This window comes from Oryctolagus cuniculus, chromosome 9 (assembly GCF_964237555.1).
Source record: "Oryctolagus cuniculus chromosome 9, mOryCun1.1, whole genome shotgun sequence".
Taxonomy (NCBI): domain Eukaryota; kingdom Metazoa; phylum Chordata; class Mammalia; order Lagomorpha; family Leporidae; genus Oryctolagus; species Oryctolagus cuniculus.
Window position 1 is genome coordinate 65048939 of NC_091440.1, and position 23735 is coordinate 65072673.

Sequence of the window (23735 nt, forward strand, 5' to 3'; positions counted from 1 at the left end):
GGGAGTTCCTCAGAATTGTGTTTGCTCCTTTGTCTCCTCACAGTACTTTTATAGCAGCATTTATCATACTTCAGCTCTATCTGCACCACTATTAGACTATGGAAAACTAAAAGAAAGATTTAAACCCTCAAGCATAGAATAAGGTGCCCAGACACATCTCTACTCTCAACCTCTATCATTCTCCCTACTGTTTACCATCCCCTAGCCACATCAATCTTCTCTCAAATCCTAGACTTACTAGGCTTCTTTCTATCTCAAATAATTTGTACATAACCTTTCCTCTGCACAGAATGCTTTTACTCTCAATCTCTGTAAAGCTACCTTCTTCTCTTGCATTTACACCTCTGTGTAAATATCTCTTCAAATTTTCCATTCAAACGCTCAAGTAGATGCCTCTCTTATTCTTTATTCTATCTAGGTCCTTTGTTTTCTTGATAACAATAATCATTTCTCTTTTTATGGGGGGAAGTAGGAGGTGTTTCCTTTTCCATCAGTTTCTTTATAGAAACCCATGGACAAGAACTGTTGTACTCCAAGTACCTAGCAAAGTGCCTAGCATGGGTAGAATATATCACTAGCCTCAAAAATATATTGCTATATTTTGATCATTCAACTGATATTTACTGAAGTAGTTAAAGAGAACTAGATCCGTTGTCAGAAGACCTGAGTTTGAATCCAGTTCTGGAACTAACTTCAATTAAATCTAATTGTCTAAGCTGTGAAACATGGATTACTTTATAATACCTATACTTATTGGGATATTGTAAAAGTTAAGTCACAGAATATATGTAAAACAACTACTGAACTTCTCGGCACCTAGGTTGAATTAAATAGAGGAATAAAACCAAATGTTACTACCGAATTGAGGCATGAATTCAGAGAAACCTGTTCTAGGATAAGAAAATAGAAAAAAAGGAAGAAAAGTAATATACATACAACACACACACACACAAACACACACACACACATATATATACACATAAATAAAGCATTACCAGGATGCAGTATTAAAGAGAGATAAATCAAATGCTGGAAGAAATAATTTCAGATATTAACACTGAATAAACTTTACCCCTACTTATAACTGGGGAAGTCCTCACCTTTTTAAACCCAAATGCAGTTGGCTTACCTTAATGAACTTAACCCAACCGACTGTCCTATCTCTGATCTTCTCTATTCTCTCAAGTATATATGGTGTCTTAGAAACTTGGTTTTACTCCTATTACTACCCACATCAAGATATAGTTTTATCTTTTTGATTCAGCCCACACTAAAAGCATCAACATTCAATTTCCTGCTCCATCAAGTTTCATACTATTCAAAGTTCAGTATTATAGTGAATCTTACTTCAGAAATCAGCCAAGGTTAGAAAGACTTTGATAAGACTGATTTTAAATGTTTAAATACAGACAATACAAACTTTTCAAAGAAAATTCTTAGAATAAAGTGTTTCCTAGCAATCTTACTTCAAAAGTTACTTTTATAAGATTATCTAATAGATAAACAGAAAACTTTTAGCTTAACACATACAAGAATACAAAATTATATATTCTCAGGCCAGAATATGAGTAAAATGTTTCTCGAACAATCCCTAGCCTTGCTCTTCTCTGGTAGCCCATAAAATACTCTATTGTTCATGGCTAAAAAGAGAGTAGCCAGGATAATACTCATGAGAAGGCTTCCATTATTTCCTGAATTGCCTGGGATGGCATCTTGAAAGGGTTGTGAGCTACCCAGTTAGGATGGCAGACACACAGCAGGACAGCACAGTTCTTGTACTCTGCTGCTGGTAGTTACAGGTAGCTAGCTACTTACATAAACCTTCCTAAACTAATGAACAAAGAGTATAAGAGTTTCAATCAAACATTGTCATCAAGCTTAGTCTTAAAATATACTTTATATTAAAAAGCAAATTGGTAACTTTTAAAAAGCAATCCTCAATTTAATGTTGGTACTATTTAATAAAATTTTGTTTGACAAACCTCTTTCTCGGTTGTCACGCCGGTCTCTCTCTCCATGTCTTCTCTCAAAAGAAGAATCCCTTGCTTGATCTCTGTTGTCTCTTTCAGGGTATCTGTCTCTTTCAGGATAGCTACTTCGAGTTTCCCAGTTGTCATGATAGTTGCTATTACTACTGTGACTATCAATTTGAGAACCTCTTGTGCCTCGGCTTCCTAAACAAAGGATATTCATACAGTTGTTTAACACAGAACACTTTATTCAACAAGTTTCATCAGTCACAATCTTTCCTCCTAGAAAACACTAATTTGCTTTGGTATTCCAAGTGCGGTAATCACTGTTGAAAAGAATATTAAGCACCGCTGAGAACACACAGCTCTGCTATGACTGACTTGAGGAAGCTAAGTTCCAGTTTTCTCCATCTATAAAAAAAGTAATAATGGAATCGGAAAGCAAGAAGACTCATTTAAAATACCCCCAGAACAACAAAACAAAAATTTAAAAATGCTTCTTCATATCTCATCCACAGAAACCACATGAAAATAATGAGAAATATGGATATGTAGTATTGACTCAATCACAGTTTATACTGAAAGCACTCGAATATAGAATGACGAAAGTAATTTGGCAACATTAAATGTATCTAAACATTTTTATTAAAAGATGTGGGAAATTGGGGCCAGTGTGGTGGCATAGTGGGTAAAGTCACTGCCTGCAACGCCAGCGTCCCATGTGGGTGCCAGTTTGTGTCCTGGCCGCTTCACTTGCAATCCAGTTCTCTGTTGATGGCTTGTGGGGCAGAGGAGGATGGCACAGGTGTTTGGGCCTGTCACTCATGTGGGAGACCTGGATGAAGTTCCTGGCAATGACCTGGTCCAGCCCTGTCCACTCTGGCCATGTGGGGAGTGAATGAGCAGTTGGAAGGTATCTCTGTAACTCTTTCAAATAAATAAATAAATCTTAAAGAAAGAAAAAAAAAGATGTGAGAAATGAATGTTCATGGTAGCTTTATTTCTGCTAGCCAAAAACTGCAAAGTATTCAATTATCTTTCAATGGGTGAATGAATAAACAAATCATGATACATTTATATAACGGAGTCCTATGCAGCAGTAACAAGGAAGACTCTACTGATACATGCAACAACTTGGATGAACTTCAAGAAAATTATGCTGAATGAAAAAGCCCATCTCAGCAGTATACTTGCTGTATGATTCCACTTAGGAAACAGTCCTGAAATAACATAATCTTAAGATGCAGGACATATTAGAGATTGCCAGGGGTCTGTGATAGAAGAGGGGATGGATGTAGTAACACCAGCAAATCTTATGATGTTACAATTAAATATCTGATTGTAGGGCTAATACCAGGCTACATATGTGATAAAACTGCCTAGAGCTAAATACACATGCACACACAAAAAATATATATAACTGTAAAACCTGAATGAGATCTATAGAGTACAGCAGTGTTAATTTCTTGGTTTTGATGGCATACTCTAGATGTGTAAGATGTTATCACTGGGAAAGCAGAGAACAGTACACTGAGCTTCCTTGTACATTTCATTCCAATCTCCTATGAATCCTTAATTACTTGGAAAAAAAACTGTTCTCTTAAATTTCTGGAGTATGGGAGGTAAGGGTAAGGGGAAAGAAGCAAAACAGGGGCTGTCATAACCTAGGAAAGCCAGCAAAAATAAAGGCAAGAACTCTGGTGAACTCTGTCCTCAACCCCTTAAAGTTACTATAGATAAATCCTTATGAAGATGAATTCACTCCAAACTCAAAAAGAATACATGAGAAACCTACCCACCTACAGTAAGAATAGGAAGGTACATCTCCAAGGGTAAAAATAAAACCAAAAAACACCCCACCAAGAACTTATGTGTAATGGGCTTTGAGCCCTAAAATAATTATAGCATAATTCTAAGTACTGTAACGGGACACTTTAATAATGTAAATATCTCTAAAGAATATTGTAATAAAGATCAAGAAGAAGAAATTTAAGATTTCAAAAGATGACAAGAGATATGTTAGGAAAAGAGGCGCAATTGATGCTTCTTCACACCAAGGGCACTGCAAAGGTTAGGATAAGAGGTGCAGAATAGAGAGGAGGCAGTATACGAATCTACAGCCAAACCAAATTTATTCAGAGAAAATAAATTCATAGAGGTGGGTGACCAACTGCCAGTGTACACACTGACGGAACACGTGTCAGAAGGCCCGACCCAGGGGCTGGGCCTTCTTATATTTTAGGGGGTTAGGAATGGGGGTGAAGGTAGCAGGCAGCAGCAGGAGAACTCCTGGAACTGGTCTTTCAGGTGGCAGAGCAACTTGGCCTTTCAGGTGGCCATGCAGAGCTTGGGAACCTGGGAAAGAACATGGGGTGTGAGACCCGCCTGAGACTCAAGGGCAAGGAATACATTTCAATGTTTATCTTTTGGGCAATGAGCAAGAATAGCTGAGGCTTATGTCTTTGTTTCATCAAGGTATATACAGTTAACATGTAAGAACGAAAAGGTCAGGAGCCAGTGCTGTGGCATAGCAGCTAAGATTCATTCACTTAGATTAAAGGAGTGATGCATGGCTTAGGTTGATCCCACAGACCCCAGACCACAGGATTCAGAATTCAATGGTCACCTGTATAGTTGACATACTATTGCTAAGCTCCCTTTTGAGATACTTCACAGGAACCCCAGGCCCTGATCAAACAAATAGCCATCCTCCTGTGGACCACAGACAGACTGGAGTTCATATTGCCATCACAACATTCTCAGAAGAAAATGCGAGGCTGGCGCTGTGGCGTAGTAGGTAAAGCCACTGCCTGCAGTGCCAGCAGCCCGTATAGGTGCCAGTTTGAGTCCTGGCTGCTTCTCTTCAGATTCTGCTCTCTGTTATTGGAGAGCAGTAGAAGATGGCCTGAGTCCTTGGGCCCCTGCACCTGCCTGGGAGACATGCAAGAAGCTCCTGGCTCCGGGCTTCAGATCGGCCTAGCTCTGGCTTTTGCAGCCATTGGGGAATGGACCAGCGGATAGAAGATCTCTTTTTCTGCCTCTCTGTAACTCTGCCTCTCAAATAAATAAATAAATATTTTTAAAAAATGAAAAGGTTAAACATCAGATTAGATGCAGCTAAAGGAAAAGTAAGATTCAAGTCTGAAGATCTGACTCAGAAAGAAAATATAAATATAAAAACTGTATAAAGGCAAGTTAAGAATCAAGAGAGATGCAATGAGGAGATTCAGGCTATGTCTAGTAACTACATGCTGTTCACAGGTACATTTAAAATAAAAGGATACATAAAGGAAAGGATGGAAAAAGATGTATCAAAAACATATTAGCCAAATGCTGCAGAAAAAAAAAAAAAGTAAAGCACTATCAGGAATAAAGTAATAAAATAGTGATAAAAAACATTAATAAAAGGGTACTTCAAAAGTTTGTGAAAAAACAGAATTAAAAGATAAGTTTATTTTTTGGAAAAAATAGAAGGCCACATGCAGTTTTTTCATAAGAACCATTTTCCAAGAACTTTTGAAGATCACTTGTAATTCACCTTACAGGTATCTATCAAAATTTATCAGTCTATAAAAAGAAATTGAAAGATGCACAATTTCCATAATTTCACCCTTCTGTAAATACAGAACAAGCAGTCTAAAAAAATTAGATGTTGGGCCGGTGCTGTGGCACAGCAGGCTAAAGCCACGGCCTGCAGTGCTGGCATCCCAAATGGGCGTCGGTTCGAGTACCAGCTGTTCCACTTCTGCTCCAGTTTTCTGCTATGGCCTGGGAAAGCAGCAGAAGATGGCCCAGGTCCTTGGGCACCTGCACCCACATGGGAGACCTGGAAGAAGCTCCTGGCTCCTGGCTTTGGATCAGCTCAGCTCTGGCCAAGTGGGTATTTGGGGAGTGAACCAACGGATGGAAGACCTCTCTCTCTCTCTCTCTCTCTGGCTCTACCTTGCTCTGTAATTCTTTCAAATAAATAAAATAAATCTTTAAAAAAAAATTAGATGTAGATTTGAAAGGACAGTTAACAAAACTGATCTTAGAGACACTCTGCATTCAACCATTTTAAATAAAACTCCTGGGAATGGCACTGTAGTGTGGCGGGTAAAGCCGCTGCCTGGAGTGCCGGCATCCCATGTGGGCACCAGTTCATGTCCCGGCTGCTCCACTTCTGATCCAGCTCTCTGCTGTGTCCTGGGAAAGCAGTGGAGATGGCCGGGTCCTTGGGCCCCAATACCCACATGGGAGACCTGGAGGAGGCTCCTGGCTTCGGAACGGTACAGGTCTAGCCATTGTGGCCACTTGGGAAGTGAACAGGTGGATGGAAGACTCCCTCTCTCTCTACCTCTGCCTCTCTGTAACTCTGCCTTTCAAATAAATTAAAAAAAAAAAAAAAAAAAAAGCACACACACACCTTTACCAGCATATGTAGAAAACATAAAAATTGACTACTGATTCACAAAGTAAGATTTAATAAATACACATGTCAAAGAACTGACTTTGAATAGCTTATTCTCTAACAGCAGTTAAAATGGAAGGAGGTGACTTATTTTTAAGAATGTAGTTGGAAATCAAAAATTTCATTTCTTCATAATTCATGAATCTAAGGAGAAATCATATAAAAATTAAAATGAGTATTAACCAATACATATACTAAATATTTCACAAGCGTAAAATTCAAGAGTAGAAATTAATGAGTCAGAGGCTGGCGCCGTGGCTCACTTGGTTAATCCTCTGCTTGCAGCACCAGCCTCCCACATGGGCGCCGGGTTCTAGTCCTGGTTGCTGCTCTTCCAGTCCAGCTCTCTGCTGTGGCCTGGGAAGGCAGTGGAGGATGGCCCAGGTGCTTGGGCCCTGCACCCCATGGGAGACCAGAAGGAAGCACCTGGGTTCTGGCTTTGAATCAGTGCAGCGCGCCAGCCATAGTGGACATTTGGGGAGTGAACCAACGAAAGGAAGACCTTTTTCTCTATCTCTCTCATTATCTAACTCTGCCTGTCAAATAAAAAAAAAAAAAAGAAATTAATGAATCACAACAAAAGAGATACAAAAAAAAAAAAAAAAAACCCAAGATTACTTCTTTGAAGATTCAAAACAGACAGCTCTCTTGCAAGGCTGATCAAGTAAAAAATATGGGAATGTAACTACAGATACATCAGACACAACAAAAAAGAAATTCGGTAACATCTTTTTATAATGAATTTGAAAAAAAATTTCCTGGGAAAATATAACCTACTAGAACTATTTCAAGAAGAAACAGAAAATCTACACACATCTAACTCAGAGCTACTAGAGATAAGCATTCAAAGAACAGATTATTAATCACTTACAAATTGTTCCAGAGAATCAACACATTTTATATGGCTAGTATAACTTTGATTCTCAAACTGAGGTAGAATACTCTTTCAAAAATGACAAGAATGTTGTGGTATACTAGAACTGTTAACTCTGGCTTGCAAGAGCCAACTGCGGGCACCCATTCTCAAACCCGTATTGACTGACATCACATTAGCAGTTTTACATTTGCTGTGATAGGAGCTAGTTATACCATGGAAATCACCAAAAAATCAAAGTCAGAACTTTTTTCCTAAAGTCAGTTATATAACATTTATCACTGTACCTTTGCTTGTCAATCTCAATTAAAAATAAAATAAAAAATTAAAATTTAACATCTTATTCAAAAGCTATAAAATATTTAAAAATTGCATTATCCCAGGAATGCAAAGATAGCTTTAAACTTAAAACATAACATCAACGTGGGGCTGGCGCAGTGGTGTAGTAGTGGGTAAAGCCACCGGCCGCCTGCAGTGCTGGCAACCCATATGGGCACCAGTTCAAAGTGGCGCTGCTCCACTTCTGATCCAGCTCTCTGCTATGGCTGGGAAAGCAGCAGAAGATGGTCCAATTCCTTGGGCCCCTGCACTTACAATGGCGACCCAGAATAAGCTCCTGGTTTTGGATTGGTGCAGCTCCGGCCATTGCGGCCAACTGGGGACTGAACCAGCAGATGGAAGACCTCTCTCTTTCACTCTGCCTCTCCTTCTCTCTGTGTAACTCTAACTTTCAAATAAATAAATAAATCTTTAAAAGAAAAAAAAAACATCAACATAAGTAACATGGTAACAGAGACAAACTACATGATCTTCTCAAGATAGAGAAAAATGAGCCGTGATAAAAACTAAACTGTGAAAATTAGTAGAACCCTTTAAAATAATAGGAAGTACTTGCAAAGGCCTGCAAATACCACATTTAATAGTGAAATGGCAGTCATAATCCTTTAATATCTGAAACAAAGCAAAGAAATCCATTCCTCTTATCTTCACACATTGTATTGATGCTGATGCTCAGCAGGTAAGCAAGTAGAAAAAAAAATAATAATCAGAAAAAAAGAGCCAAATCTGTTTCCAGATATATTTGTTAAGGGAATCTAATTAGATCTCTGAAGAAAATATAGCAAAATCACTTAACTGTAAGACTAACTTACAAATATCAATTGCCACTTCCATGTACCAGCAGTGAAGCATTTAAAAAAAGTAACACTTTAAAAGGCACCATTTTAGTGACATAAGTACATAATTATTCACTAAAGCACTGTTCAAGAGGGTAGAACATTGGAAAAACCTAAGCGTTTCATCAATTACAGGACTTGTTAACTTTACAGTATAACCTATAACAAATACTCTGTGTCAAAAGAAGGAAGTAGTTGCTTATGATGGAGTGAATTTCAGGAGTGAAAGCAGTGGAATGTAGGACATTGTACAGTTTTTTCCTTTAACTAAAAGTTTTTTAAAACTACTTTAGTAAATCTAGAAGGGAAAAATGGATATACATATTTGCTTGTGTGTAGTTTTTGAGGATACATTAAAAACTAGCCAAAGAGTGGTGGTCAAGGGTAGAAGGAAGGCTTTTCAATATACATCTTTTTGCACCTTTGAAATTTTGAACCATGTGAATGCATTTTTTTAAGGATTTATTCATTTATTTATTTGAAAGACAGAGTTACAATGAGAGAGGGAGAGAGATTTCCATCCACTTTTTCACTCTCCAAATGGCTACAAGAGCCGGGGTTGGGCCAGGCCAAAGCCAGGAGCCAAGAGTTTCTTTCAGGTCTCCCATGTGGGTGGCAGGAGTCTGTGGATTTGAGCTGTCTTCCACTGCTCTTCCCAGTCTGTGCATTTGAACTATCTTCCACTGCTCTTCCCAGGCTATCACTGGGGAGCTGAATCAAAAGTGGAGTGGCAGGGAGTTGAACCAGCAGCTATATGGGATGCAGGCACTGCAGGAGGTGGCTTAACCTGTCACGGTGCTGCCCTGACATGAATGCATCTTACAGAAAATTTTTAAGTACTACCTACAATGGCAACAAAAATAGAGGATACCCAGAGTATGTATAAAACCTTAATGGGAAAAATTATAAACTAATAAACTCAATTCATTTGAAATAAAAACTTAACCGTTTTTCATGAAGTTAAAAACTATTTCTAAAATTTACATGAAAAAAGCAAGGCATCAAGAACAATGAAAGCCAAAACAACTATGAAGAAGTAGAAAAATGTGAAGCTATAATATTGACTAGGCACAGACCAAGAAACCAAAACAAAAAAGTGATCAGCTTTGCAGCAGTGCCTGGGGTGACAGTAAAGAGAAAGATCAAAGCTAATTGTTTGAACAGCTTGAACAGTCAGAAATGCATTGTAATTTTGAAAATCTACCATTTAAATTGTATAATTATTTTGCATGAAGTTACTTCAAAAAGTTCACGGAAAATGGAATAAAAAACTTTTTTTTATGCAAAGTCTCTGAAATCCACACATAGTTGTTTATAAGATGCATTTTCACGAACCTTTTGAAGATCCCCTCTCCAGCACAGATTTCAAAATTTTTTTGCACTAAAATGAACATTTGAAAATACTTCCTTGTATAAGTTTAACTGAAATTTTGTATTTAGTTGTGGTTACTGATTACCTGATTTTAAAATATTGCCTTCTGGGACGTCTTCTAATAAAAGATTTCTCAAACGTGAAAAAAAAAAAAAAAAAAGAAAGAAAAAGAAAATACTTCCTTGTGATTCTACTTTTTGGCCTTACAGCAATTTTCTAGGTGTTTCATATCAGTTACCATGGGAAGTATGACTGAATATAATCAAAAAGAAGGTCTAGGTGAAGCCCCATTTATGTTTTGCTACTTCAGTAATTCTGATTCTGAATTTATAGGGACAATAAAAAATTCAATGAATTAAAAATTATTTTGACAAAATGATAACAAATATAAGAAACCTTAATAGATTGAATACATCTATATGAGCATTCAAGATACAGTTCACTGACAAATCATAAACCTTACCCTTTTCAGGTAACTCTGGACCTCTCCCCCTACTTCTGCCCATTCGGTCATTCCTAATTTCACTTCGAGACTCATTTCTAGAATCATTCCTTATCTCAGTACGAGAACTTTCTTCTCTCAAATGGTTTCTGCCATAATTCCGGGATTCTTCCTGGTATGCATCCTCTTTTCGATGATTATCTCGACCTTCACGGTCTCTGTACTCATGGGCATCGCGAGTAGACCGAGAATCTCTGGGATCGCGGCTCTCTTTGGTTTCTCGGCCGTAATCCCTCATCTCCCTGGAGTCCCGAATGTCTCTGGAGTCTCTCAGTTCCCTTCGCTCTCTGGTATCTCTTCGATCACGACCATCTCGAGGTTCTCTGTCTTCCCTGTGGTCTCTAGAAGAGCTCTGATCTTGCTCATACTCTCGTTCTTCTCTTGTATCCTTTTCTCTATCCCTTTTGCCTCTAGTGTCTGTAACACAATTTTGGGAATAAACTGTAATTCCTTTTACAAATTTTCAATATTAAATATACAGTTTTAAGAATTGTATTACAACTTTCTTTTCAGAATAAGGGAAGAAAACTATGGTAAATAAGAAAATTAAAAGCATTTGTAACCTGAAATTCAAAAGGTAATTTTAATAATACTTGATAACCATGTTTCTGGTTACACAAACTGAACATGAATGACTCCTGCCCCAATATACTCATCCACACAGATCCTAAAAATAACTAAAATAAGTAAGTTGGTCTTGGATCATTGATGGCTGATGCTTTAGAAATCACTTTTAGATCAAGAGGCACAATACCTTTAATCAGTTCTACTAAGTTTTGGGCTAGAGTAGACCGCATGTAACCACCTCAAATGTACTTAAACACTTGAGAGTAGCCTATAGTTTTCAGGTTGGCTGACAAAGAAATACTGTTATTCACCCTTTTCCTGACACTTAATGGTATCACATTCATGTAAGCAACAGTTTCTAAAACTTTCTCTACTTAAAGCAATTCCTATCATATTACCAAAACCAAATTTCATTGTTTAAAAAGCCAGAATGAACATCACTGATGATCTAACCAACCATGACATTTTCTCATACGAAGAAAAAGGCCTAAAATCAATTTACAAACGTTAGAAACCACTCTTTAGGTGCCTAGAAAATACACAAATTGATTATAACATAAACATAAAATGAAGTTAAAGAAGTAACAACAGAACATCAAAGAATAATTCCTGTCTTTTTTTTTCTTCCTAGATAGCTTTCTTTTTTTTCCCCACAAAGAGCCTTTTATTTAAGGAATACAAAGTTCATGCATTTCACAAATACAACTTTAGAAACATAGTGATTCTTCAACCGTACCTGCCCACCCACTCACACTTCCACCCCTCTTCCTCCTCCCTCTTATTCCCAGTCTTATTTTTAACAAAGAACTATTTTGAATTAAATTTATACACAGAAGATTAACTCTATACTAAGTAAAAAGTTCAACAAAATGTATGTAAAAAAAAAAAAAAAAAAACAAAACTGTTCCCCAACAGTTGAGACAAGGGCTGTTCAAAGTCATGACATTTCCAAATTAATTTCATTTCTTTTTTTTTAAGCTTTTTTTTTTTGAGAAACTTAACTAACTTTAAAGAAGAACCCAAGAATGATACATATTTTGTGAGCACTTAGACATAACTATAACTTATGAGACATAAGAATACCCTCCATTTAACATACTAAAATGAAATAGATCTTTGAGAACAAGTTTTACTATTAACTCTCATAATACAACTCTTTGAGGACAGAGGTCTTGCATGGGAAGTTAGTGCACAGAGACTCCTGTTGTTAATTAAACAATTAACACTCTTATGTATGATGTCAGTGATCACCCAAGACTCTTGACATGACCTGCGTCGGTTATGGTAGCCTTTTGAATCCACAAATTCCTTTAATAACTAGACAAGGCCATAAGCAAAGTAGAAGTTTTCTCCTCCCTTCATAGAAAAGTACATCCTTCTCTGATGACCACTTCTTTCCACTGGGGTCTTACCCACCAAGTCCTTCATGTAGGATACTTTTTGCCAGTGTCTTGGCTTTCCATGTCTGAAACCTGTCCTTTTTGATTAGATTCTTCTGCAAGTTGCTCTTAACATCTGGAATTGTCTCAATCTGATGCTACTTAAGCAACTATAGCAACCTGATGCCTAAAACATTCTGACTTTACCTTACTTTCTCTTTGCCTCTAGTAACTAGGTCCATTTACTTTTCAAGAACCCAAACATCAGATCCTTTTTTTCATAACACTTCCACCTGTCTTTACAAATACATCTAGTTACTATGTGTTTTTCTTTATCCACCTGTCCATCCTTCCACTGAAATGATTCTTATTTCAGAAAATGACCTCTAAACATAGGACAAAACACCTGCTGGAAGGTCAATGAACCATCCTCCTTAGAAAGGATCCTTCCTGTAACATAAGCACTGCATATCACAAAAAAGCACTTGTTCAGACTCAAGTGCATACTATTTCCCCTTCACTACTGTGTTTAACAATAGTTTTCATTCAAAAAGTAATCACTAAAAATGAGTAAAGTCTAGTTGTTAAATACTGTTTAAAATTAATAGGTAAGTATAAAGGAATTTTCCCATTTTATCAATGTTGCATAAATATTGGGCTGACATTTTTAGCAAGTGATGCATAACATATTCAAAAGCATATATACAAGGAATAATTATATAAAACAGGTGCTTTTTCCAAGCCCTATCTCAACATTAATCATTTTCTTGAATAAAAGAAACTGATTAATTATTGCTTGCACTGTTGATAAAGAGAATAACTAAGTTCAACATACATTATAGGAGATCACTGTACTGTACTCACAAAGAGACTTTTAAAATGAAAATTGAACAGAAATTTATTGTAAGTAAGCAAGTATATGCTCAACAACAAATTCAGGAGATGCTAGGAAAAAGATGTGCTAAATAAATAAGGACAAGAAACGTACAGAAAGGGGTGAGTGTTATTAGGACATACTGCCAGGAAATATCTCAACAAATCCAAAGTTAACTTAATTCCCAGGAATCTAGAAAGCAAAACTGCTTTGTAAACTTCTTTTTTATGAGTTATACCCAGAAATCCAATTATTTGGTTTACACTGACTTTCTGAAAGTTTCCTTCAGGCTTTACCCTTTTATTACACACTTCTGATTCATTTAAGCTCAGCTCCCTGATCTGCTTCTTCTCTTCCTTCTTCTTTTTTTTTTTTGTAAAGATTTATTTACATATTTGAGAGGCAGAGTTACACAAAGGTAGAGACAGAGAGAAATCTTTCATCTGCTGGTTCACTCCCCAAATGGCTACAACAACAGGGGCTGGGCTAGGACAAAGCTAGGAGTCAGTAACTACATCGGGTCTTCCACATGGGTGATAGGGGCCCAAGCACTTGGGCCATCTTCTACTGCTTTCCCAGGTGCAGCAGCAAGGAGCTGGATCAGAACTGGAGCAGTCAGGACCCCAACTGCACCCATTTAGGATGCTGGCATCCATCACAGATAGCAGTGACTCACTGAAAAGGATAATCTAGGAATCCCATGGCCAAAAATTTCTAAACTCAAGGGTACTTAGTAAAGCATCTTAATTAAAGAAAACACCGACTTAGCACACCTATAAATGGTCCCATGTGTGTACTTATTGGGTTGTATTTCTTTGTTGTTAAGCATTTCCAGGTGCCCACAATAACTTGTCTTTTTGTTACCTAAGACTTAATACAGCACAGTCCTCCCCCATCTCTTATTATAGCAATAAATCTGTGTAAAATTTTTTAACACAGAAAATTATTTAAGTAAAAGAACTCTTTAAAAAATCAAGCTTCAGGAGCCAGGACTGTGGTGTAGAAGGTTAAACCTCCACCTACGATGCTCGCATTCCATATGGCCGGCAGCTACTCCTCCAATCGAGCTCTCTGCTGACGGCCTGGGAAGGCAGTGGAAGATGGCCCAAGTGTTTGGGCCCCTGCACCTGCGTGGGAGACCCAGAAGGAGCTCCTGGCTCCTGACTTCGCCCCAGCTCCTGCTGTTGCAGCCATTTGGAGAGTGAACCAGTGGACAGAAGACCTTTCTCTCTGTCTCTCCCTTTCTCTGTAACTCTCTCTCTCTCAAAGAAATAAATAAAATCTTAAAAAAAAAAAAAAAAAATCAAGCTCCGGGACAGTGCATACCTTCCCTCCTTTCATGACGCCGATCATGAGACTGCGAAGTTCGTTCATGATCATGCCTCCCCTTCTCTCGCATTGGGGAGCGATGTCTTGGGGGACTCTGCTTTCTCTGAGGAGAGGACAAAGAATGCGAAGCATAAGGAGAAGCAGAACGTCGTAAAGGTGGAGTCAGGGTCCGCTGGTAAGATGGGGAAGGAGTCCTTTTTCGACGAGGAGAAGGAGAATGTCTTTGGATAGAGGATCCTGATTGTGAGGAAGATGAGTGATGTCTAGAAGATATAGGAGAATGATGTCCTGAAGGGGAAGTAGACCTAAAAGGAAAACACAGCAAAAAATGTGTTCAGGAGCTTTCATTTCTTTAAAAACCAAAAATTAAAGCTACAAGTGTAAAAAAAAACCTCAGGATAAATTTTAATTCAAATGTAAAATAATAAACTGCCTTATAAAGATGTGACCAATTTTTTTTTTCGGGGTGGGGAGGACAAATGAAAAGATCTGTTTTCCAATTTGCTCTCCACTGTAAACAAAATACTCACATGCATATACATACACACATACACATACCCGAAAATACCCCCAAAACAAAAAAAAAAAGGAAAAAAAAAACAAGAATTAAAACCCAAAACACTCAAACTGAACCTTTGAGTGTTTTGGTCAAAATACTTCATATTTTGACCAAAAGAATAGATCCTGGGAGGAAACACAAAATGTGAAATCAAACAGCATTATTAATATACAAAATATATTACTGAACTAGTAACAAGTGATGTTCTCTGTGTCTGTAAAACTTTGGAACCAAGAGCGAATTTAGTTAACTTCACTCTTTAATGCTTCATCAAAATTTTCTACAAGATCTGAAACATCATCATCTTCCTCATCAATGTCTTCTGGTATTCATGCTTTGCTACCCAATACTTGCCATGGGAACTGTCCTGCTAACTTCTCAAGACTTAGTTAAGCTATCAGCACAAGTGGAATTAATATTCCAGGAAGCATTTGTGTGATTGGCTTGGCTTCTGCATGAACAGTAACTGCCAAGGTGTTAGCTGAGAGGGAAGCTCAGACTTTTGGATTGTTGAAATGAGTAACTGTCCCACCATCTTTAATCATGTTCGCCTCTTCAATACCAGCTATGTTATTCACAGCCGGCTTTTTGAAAGAACTCTAAAACTGTCATCAGCTGAAGCTGTTCTATTACTACCTTCTTTCTGCAAGCTGTTCTCTAGCCCCCTATCCACACCTGAGCCTGAAGTCTGACTAACTTTTCTTGACTCGCGCTGTTGGTAAATCTCCAATACCAGAATGGAACAACACCAGAATGTAGCAAGAGCAAGATGTGACCAATTTTCAAGTCAACTGGAACCAGCAGCTGTAGAAGAGTTATGCAGGGCATTTCTCCCAAGAATTAGTGTCAAGGCACATTGCCTTTTTCTCAAGCAACATTCTCCCTACAGCACAGACCTAACATTTACCCTAACATGAAGTACAGAACTCACTCTGATAATCTGATAGTGTAAGTAAGTACGTGGCAGGGGCAGGGAGGGACTCACCAACAGCTATTGAGAAAATATTATAGCTAGAAAGTGGCTGTGAGAAAGCCTGTAAATTCAAGGCTTTGGAAAAATGGAAACTCTCACTAGCTAAGCCAAACAAAAAGTCTCTGCTGCCTCACTTGACATTTAGGATTATGAAAGATTTCTGGGCTTAAGGACCTTTCCTTAACAGAGTATATATATACTGTCTTCTTTTTTTTTTTTTTTTTAAGATTTATTTATTTATTTGAAAGGCAGAGAGTTACAGAGAGGCAGAGGCAGAGAGAAAGAGAGAAGCGTCTTATCTGCTGGTTCACTGCCCAGATGCCGCAAGGGCCGGAGCAGAGCTGATCCGAAGCCAGGAGCCAGAAGCCTTTTCTGGGTCTCCCATGTGGACGCAGAAGGTCTGAGGACTTGGGCCATCTTCCCCTGCTTTCCCAGGCTACATCAGAGAGCTGGATCAGAAGTGGATTAGCCAGGACTTGAACTGGTGCCAACATGGGATGCCGGCACTGCAGGTGGTGACTTTACCCGCTATGCCATAATACCGGGCCCTATATACTGTCTATCTAAATTTGCCTTTATTTATTAGCAGAAAAAATTGAGATTTAGTTCACAATTCTTGGTTTAAGCAAGGTTTCCTCTATTCCCTTCAAATCACCTTTCATTGCTACCAGAGAAACAACTTAAAACCACACAAAGCACGTCTCAATAACTCCTGGTCTGTTGAATATGTATAATGTGTGTGTGAAGGGAGAGTTGGATTATACATACTTGTGCAATAACTAAAAAGGAACAGGACTGCTTTTGTTTTTGTTTTGCTTTGTAAAAATTTACTTTATTTACTTAAAAGGCAGAGTTACAGATAGAGAAGGAGAAAGGGAGAGATAGAGATCAATCAATCTTCCATCTGCTGATTCACTGCCCAGATGGCCACAACAGCTGGTGCTGGGCCAGGCTGAAGCCCCCTTGGCGACAAGGGTCCAAGCACTTGGGCCATCTTCTGCTGCCTTTCCTAGGCGCATTAGCAGGGAGCTCGATTATCAGCTGGGACTCGATCTATGCTTATGTGGGATGCTGGTGCTGCAGGGCGTGCTTAACCCGCTAGGGATTAATGTTCAAAATAACATTCTAAAGATCACATGTCTAGATAGGTAAGTATCATATTCCTCAAAGCAATCATTTCAGGGACTAGATGCTTATTTTTTAAAATTCTGATGTTCTAGTCAACATATTGTAGAACTGCCTTCAGTATTTGTGATAACTGTATTTTTTCATATCTGCAATAGTGGCAAAGCCATTAGCTCCAAATCACGGTTTCTCAACCTTGGTACTAACCCTACTCACATTTTGTCCTGGTTAATTCTTAGGGGGCCAGGGGCTGGGGAGGCGGGGGGTGGGGGTTGGGAAGAGTAGTTGTCTTGTTCATTGCTGGATGTTTAGCAGCATCCCTGACCAATACTCACTAGATGCCAAGACCATCTCCCATCACGCTGTGACAACAAAAAATTACTCCAAACATTACCAAATGTTCCCTAGGAGGCAAAAATCACCCATAGTTGAGAATAACCACCCTAAGCCATGCAGATTAAAAATTATGCCCACTTAGACCTTTTATCAATAAAAGATTTAAACATGTTGGTAAGTTAGGAAAGTGACCTAAGAAAGAATGTGGAATAAGAATTTAGGCAAATAAAACACTTTTTTGGGTAACAGTTGACTAAAAAATAAAAGTATGCTAACTAGAACACTACATTCATGTAAACATCTAATTATCTGTAATTCTATTAAAGGTTTACACTTTCAATCAAAATTGTTTTTCTTTTCTAATAGAAAAGTCCTAAGTCACTAAAACTTGACTCTAAATAAAATTTATTTACTTACAGGTACTAAGAGATATGCTCAGTAAATCCTAGCCAGATTTAGAAAATTATTTATGACAAATGGTCATTCAAATGCATCCTAGAGAACACATATCATTTGTCATCTGGTGCTTTTCAATTTCAATGTCATCAGGTTCCAGTTAATTTAGAAATATTTAATTTAATAAAATAAAGAACAGCTTTCCACTAAACAGACATTTTGGTTATCTTTGAGTTTATTTCTGGGGTATAGACTTAAAATTGTTTAAAGGATGTTTATAATAGCATTTGGTGATTAGTTCAAAGTAGAACATGAAAAAATGAGATGTTTTATATATACTATCTTAAAAAAAAAAAAAAAGAAACCACATTACAGTCCGATTACCTTTCTATTTAAACTTGGTATCTACAGCATGGAAAAAAAAATTCAGTCCAAACTTAGGACAATCAAGTTATCATAGCAAGGCCAGAACACTGTCAAGTAATGGCTTTTTAGCATTTTAATCATGTTTTTTTCTTACTTACCGTTCAGGGGAAAAAATGTTTCAGAATACTGTTGAATTAATTTGGCATCTTTACATTTTCCTCTGTGTTATTACTCTTTTAAAAGTATGTTGACTATGAATAGTGAGGAGAGAAGACCCAGTTACTAAAAAAAAGACGCCTCTGGTTACTAAAAAAAGATGGGTCAAACCATAGATGTGAACCCACTGGGACCTGGCCCCATCTCATTTCTGCATATATAGAAGGTCTGTCTCTAGGTAATGAAACTTTCTCGAAATTTGGTCAGAATTACTAGTACTTCAGCTATAGATTATAAAACAGAGATATATAAGTACCCTTAGAACACCAACAACTTTACTTTGGCTGATTTCTTACTTGCGGGAAAAAAAATAGGTGATAGTTTAAATTCAAATAAAGCAAAAAGGATACTGAATGAAGAAGAGTTCAATACCTTAAAAATGAAATCTATAACATCAACAACAGCACTGTAATTTATAGCACTTTGGGAAAGATGATCTTTAGCCTGACCATATTCCAACCAAAAATTTTTAATGCTGCTATAATAAAGGATGTGATGTGATATGAGGATATTCAAGTTACATATCATTTTGGAGGGAAATGTGAAAATAAAAAAGAAAACATTCAAAATACAAATAATTTCACCTGCAAACCTGTATTTTCCTAAAAATAGAATATCGATTTTTCTCAATAGTTGTCTATTCCTCAAATACAAAAATATGTTTATATAATATAATACTTATACTTTAATCTTTAAAATCATTATGCAAAATATATACTTTTAAAAAATGAAATGTACTGGCCGGTGCTGTGGCTCAACAGGCTAATCCTCCGCCTAGTGGCGCCGGCACACCAGGTTCTAGTCCCAGTCGGGGCGCCAGATTCTGTCCCAGTTGCCCCTCTTCCAGGCCAGCTCTCTGCTATGGCCTGGGAGTGCAGTGGAAGATGGCCCATGTCCTTGGGCCCTGCAACCCATGGGAGACCAGGAGAAGCACCTGGCTCCTGCCTTCGGATCAGTGCAGTGTGCCAGCCGCAGTGTGCCGGCTGCAGCGGCCATTGGAGGGTGAACCAACGGCAAAAGGAAGACCTTTCTCTCTCTCACTCTCCACTCTGCCTGTCACAAAAAAAAAAAAAAAAAAAAAAAGTACCATGGGTAATTGGAAACTCAGATTTTGTTCTCTTGATAAAATGTAATATGGAGGCCGACACTGTGGCGCACTAGGTTACTCTGCCTGCAGCGCCGGCATCCCATATATATGGGCGCCAGTTCTAGTCCCAGCTGCCCCTCTTCTGATCCAGCTTTCTGCTGTGGCCTGGGAAAGCAGTAGAAGATGGCCCAAGTCCTTGGGCCCCTGCACCCGCATGGGAGCCACATAAGAAGCTCCTGGCTCCTGGCGTAGCTCCGGCCATTATGGCCATCTGGGGAGTGAACCAGCAGATGGAAGACCTCTCTCTCTGTCTCTACCTCTCTCTGTAACTCTTTCAAATAAATAAATAAAATCATTTTTTAAAAATGTAATACAATACACATTTCATTTGTAGATAACAATCAGGTTGTACAATTATCATATTTATTAAAATAAATCATTTTAATTTGCTCAACAAACATTAATGAGTACATACCACACTCCAAGTATTGTTTGATGCTAGGATAGAGACATGAAGAACATAGACAAAACCACTAACATCATAATAATGTTGATGATAATAACAGGTAACATATTGCTACTATGTACATGACACTGTTTTAATAGCTTTTATATATTAACTTATTCAATCTCTATGACAACCTTATTAGATAATATAATGGGTTATTTTATCTGTCAACTTCACTGGGTCACAGTGTGTCCTGATATCTGGATAAACATTATTTTTTAGTGTGTCTGCAATGCTTTTCTAGAAGAATTTGGAATTGATACTGGTGAGCTGAGCAAACCAGAAGGTGTATACGCATTAGGGTGGGAATTATCCAATCCCCTGAGGGCCTGAACAGAATAAATAGGGGAAGGAAGGCTGAATTCTTTTTACCCAAGTGCTTGCACTGGACACTGATATTCAGCTGTTGGCATTCTTGGACCACCAGCTTACAGACAGTAGATCATGGAACTCTTCAGCCTCATAAATGCATGAGTTGGTACCTTAGATAAATGTCCATATACACTCACAGTCAGCCCACCATATTCAGATTCAAGACACCACAGAAAAAAAATTTTAGAAAATAAAATTGCACATGTACCAAACACACAAGCTTATCTTGGTTCTCATTCCCTAAACAATACTCATACAATATAATGGGGAAAAGAATATATTTTCTTTTTTTAACATCTTTTTTTTTATTTGAGAGAGTTACAGAAAGAGGAGACACAAAGAGAGAAAGAAGTTTTTCATCTGCTGGTTCACTCCCCAAATTGCCAGGCAGAACTAGGCTGAACCAGATGCCAGGAGCTTCTTCTGGGTCTCCCACATGTGTGCAGGGGAGAAGAGATTGATCTTAAGGTCTTTCTGGGGGCCAGCACTGTGGCATGGCAGGTAAAGCTTCAGCCTGCAGTGTCAGCATCCCATATGGGCACTGGTTCTAGATCCAGCTGCTCCTCTTCTGATCCATGTCTCTGCTATGGCCTGGAAAAGCAGTATAAGACAGCCCAAGTGCTTGGGCCCTTGTACCTGTGTACAAGGTCAGTGCAGTGGAGTAGTAGTAGGGAGACCTGGAAGAAGCTCCTGGGCTTCGGATTGGCCCAGCTCCAGCTGATGCGACCACTTGGGGAGTGAAACAGCGGATGGAAGATCTCTCTCTTTGCCTCTTGGTAACTCAGCCTTCAAATAAATAAATAAATCTTAAAAAAGAAGAAGTTGTTCTCTCTCAGCCATGCACTGTCTGTATACAAAAAAGCTACTGATTTTTATATTAATTTTATATCCTGCAACTTCACCAAACTCTTTTATGAGTTCCAATAGTCTCTTAGTGGAGTCTTTTGGTTTCCCTATATATAGGGTCAAGTGATCTGCAAATAGGGATAATATGACTTCCACCTTTTCAATTTGTATCCCTTTGATTTTTCTTGCCTAATGGCTCTGGCTAAAACTTCCAGGACTATATTGAATATATATGGTGAATATACCAATGGTGAGTGTGGGGATTCTTGTCTGGTTCTGGATCTTAGTGGAAATGCTTCTAACTTTTCTCCATTCAATGATGCTGGCTGTGGATGTAAATCAACAGAATAAAAACTCCAGAAATCAATCCACCCATCTATAACCAATTAATCTTTGACAAAGGAGCTAAAATTAATAACTGGAGAAAGGACAGTCTCTTCAACAAATAGTGCTGGGAAAATTGTATCTCACTGTAAAACTCTCTTCAAAAAGACAGTTGGGGGCTGATGCTGTGGTGTAGCGGGTAAAGCCGCCACCTGCTGTGCCGGCATCCCATATGTGTGATGGCTTGAGATCTGGCTGCTCCACTTCTGATCCAGCTCTCTGCTATGGCCTGGGAGAACAGTACAAGATGATCCAAGTCCTTGGGCCCCTGCACCCGCATGGGAAGACCCGCAGGAAGCTCTTGGTTCCTGGCTTCGCATCGGCAAAGCTCTGGCCATTGCAGCCAATTGGGGAGTGAACCAGCGGATGGAAGACCTGTCTCTCTCTATGCCTCTCCTTCTCTCTTGTATAACTTTCAAATAAATAAATAAATAAGTCTTAAAAAGAAAAAAAGAAAAAAAAGACGGTTGAAAAAACATAAACCTATCAATGACATCAAAGATATAGATATAGACAGACAAACGGGGCTATATCAAACTTAAATATTTTGTGTTAAAGGCCATGATAAAAAAGTGAAAAGGCAATGTATACAATGGGAGAAAATATTTGCAAATCTTATCTCTGACAAAGAATCAGTATCCAGAATGTATAAAGAACTTCTACAACTCAACCGCAGGAAAAAAAGAGCAAATAATCCAATTTTTAAAAAATAGGCAAAGGAATTGAATAGATACTTCTCCAAAGATGACATACAGATGGCCAACAAAAATATGAAAATATATTCACATCACTAATAACCACAGAAATGTAAACCAAAACCACAATGATACATCTGCTCACACTTATAAGGATGGTTACTATCAAAATAACTGAAAATCAAAGTGTTGCTGGGATATGGAGAAATTAGAACCCTTGTGTACTGTTGATATTATAAAACAGTATGCAGGTTCTTTAAAAAAATTAAAAACAAAACTGTATGATGCAGTGATCTCACTTCTGGGTGTATGAAGAGGCTTCAAATGTTGATGGAGGGGTCAGTGCTGAGGAGTAGTGGATAAAGCTGCCACCCGCAGCACCAGCATCCCATCAAGTCCTGGATTCTCCACTTCCAATCTAGCTCTCTGCTATGTGTGGCCTGGGAAAGCAGTAGAAGGTGGCCCAAGTCCATGGGCCCCTGTACCCACATGGGAGACCTGAAGAAGCTCCTGGCTCCTGGCTTCAGACTGGAACAGCTCCAGCCATTTGGGGAGTGAACCAGTGCTGGAGGACTTCTCCCCCTTTCTCTCTCTGCCTCTCTGTAATTCTGCCTTTCAAATTAAAAAAAAAAAAGTTGATGGAACATCTGTATCATCTTTTAATTCTATTTTCCACAAACTTTTTAAAACCTCTTCAAGTATCCAAAGGAACTGAGAGCAGGGTCTCAAAGATATTTGCACACCCACGCACACAGCAGCACTAACACGATAACCAAGAGGTAGAAGCAACCCAAATGTGCATTAGGGACAAATGGATAAATAAAATGTGACAGACACCACATGAAATATTATTCAGCTTTAAAACGGAAGGAACTTCAGTCAAATACAACAATATGGATGAACACTGAGGGCATTATGCTAAGGGAAATAAGGTAGTCACAAAAAGCCTGGTATTCTATGATTGTACTTATATGAGATAGCTAAAGCAGTCAAATTCATGGAAGCACAAAGCAGAATGATGGTTACCATGGCTAGGGAAAGGGAGGAAAAAAACGAGCTATTGTTGGATGGGTACAGAAGTCAGCTATCCAATATCAAGAAGTTCTAGAGCTCTGTTTAACAACATCAATTCATTAAATACTAGTGAGCTACTTAAAATGATTAACATAATAAATTTTATGCTTCCATCACAATTAAACACTTCAAAAATAAAGTTTTAATGTTTATTGAACTTCCATGACACATTATGGGAATAACTGCACAAATATATACGATTAAACACAAAATAAAAAAAATACATTACACTAATGCCTAAAAACTTCTGAAAAGTAAATAATCTAGATTCTACAGAGTAATAATGTAAAAACATACAAGCCTACT

The 23735-nt window shown here is 38.2% G+C and overlaps 1 protein-coding gene and 1 pseudogene across 7 annotated transcripts in view; both read right to left on the reverse strand.

The window, feature by feature from the left end:
• The window catches only part of ZC3H13 (zinc finger CCCH-type containing 13), a 95147-nt gene that overhangs the window by 25335 nt on the left and 46077 nt on the right, over positions 1–23735 (reverse strand). For all 7 annotated transcript variants that reach the window (XM_070048789.1, XM_017343485.3, XM_002712953.5 and 4 more), the window contains exons 9-11: positions 14490–14797; positions 10305–10760; positions 1983–2174 (exon numbers count right to left, since the gene is read on the reverse strand). In XM_070048789.1, coding sequence (XP_069904890.1) covers positions 1983–2174; positions 10305–10760; positions 14490–14797 — 956 coding nt within the window. The remainder of the gene's footprint in view (positions 1–1982; positions 2175–10304; positions 10761–14489; positions 14798–23735) is intronic.
• On the reverse strand, positions 14804–23732 carry LOC127492034 (transcription factor BTF3 homolog 4 pseudogene; annotated as a pseudogene).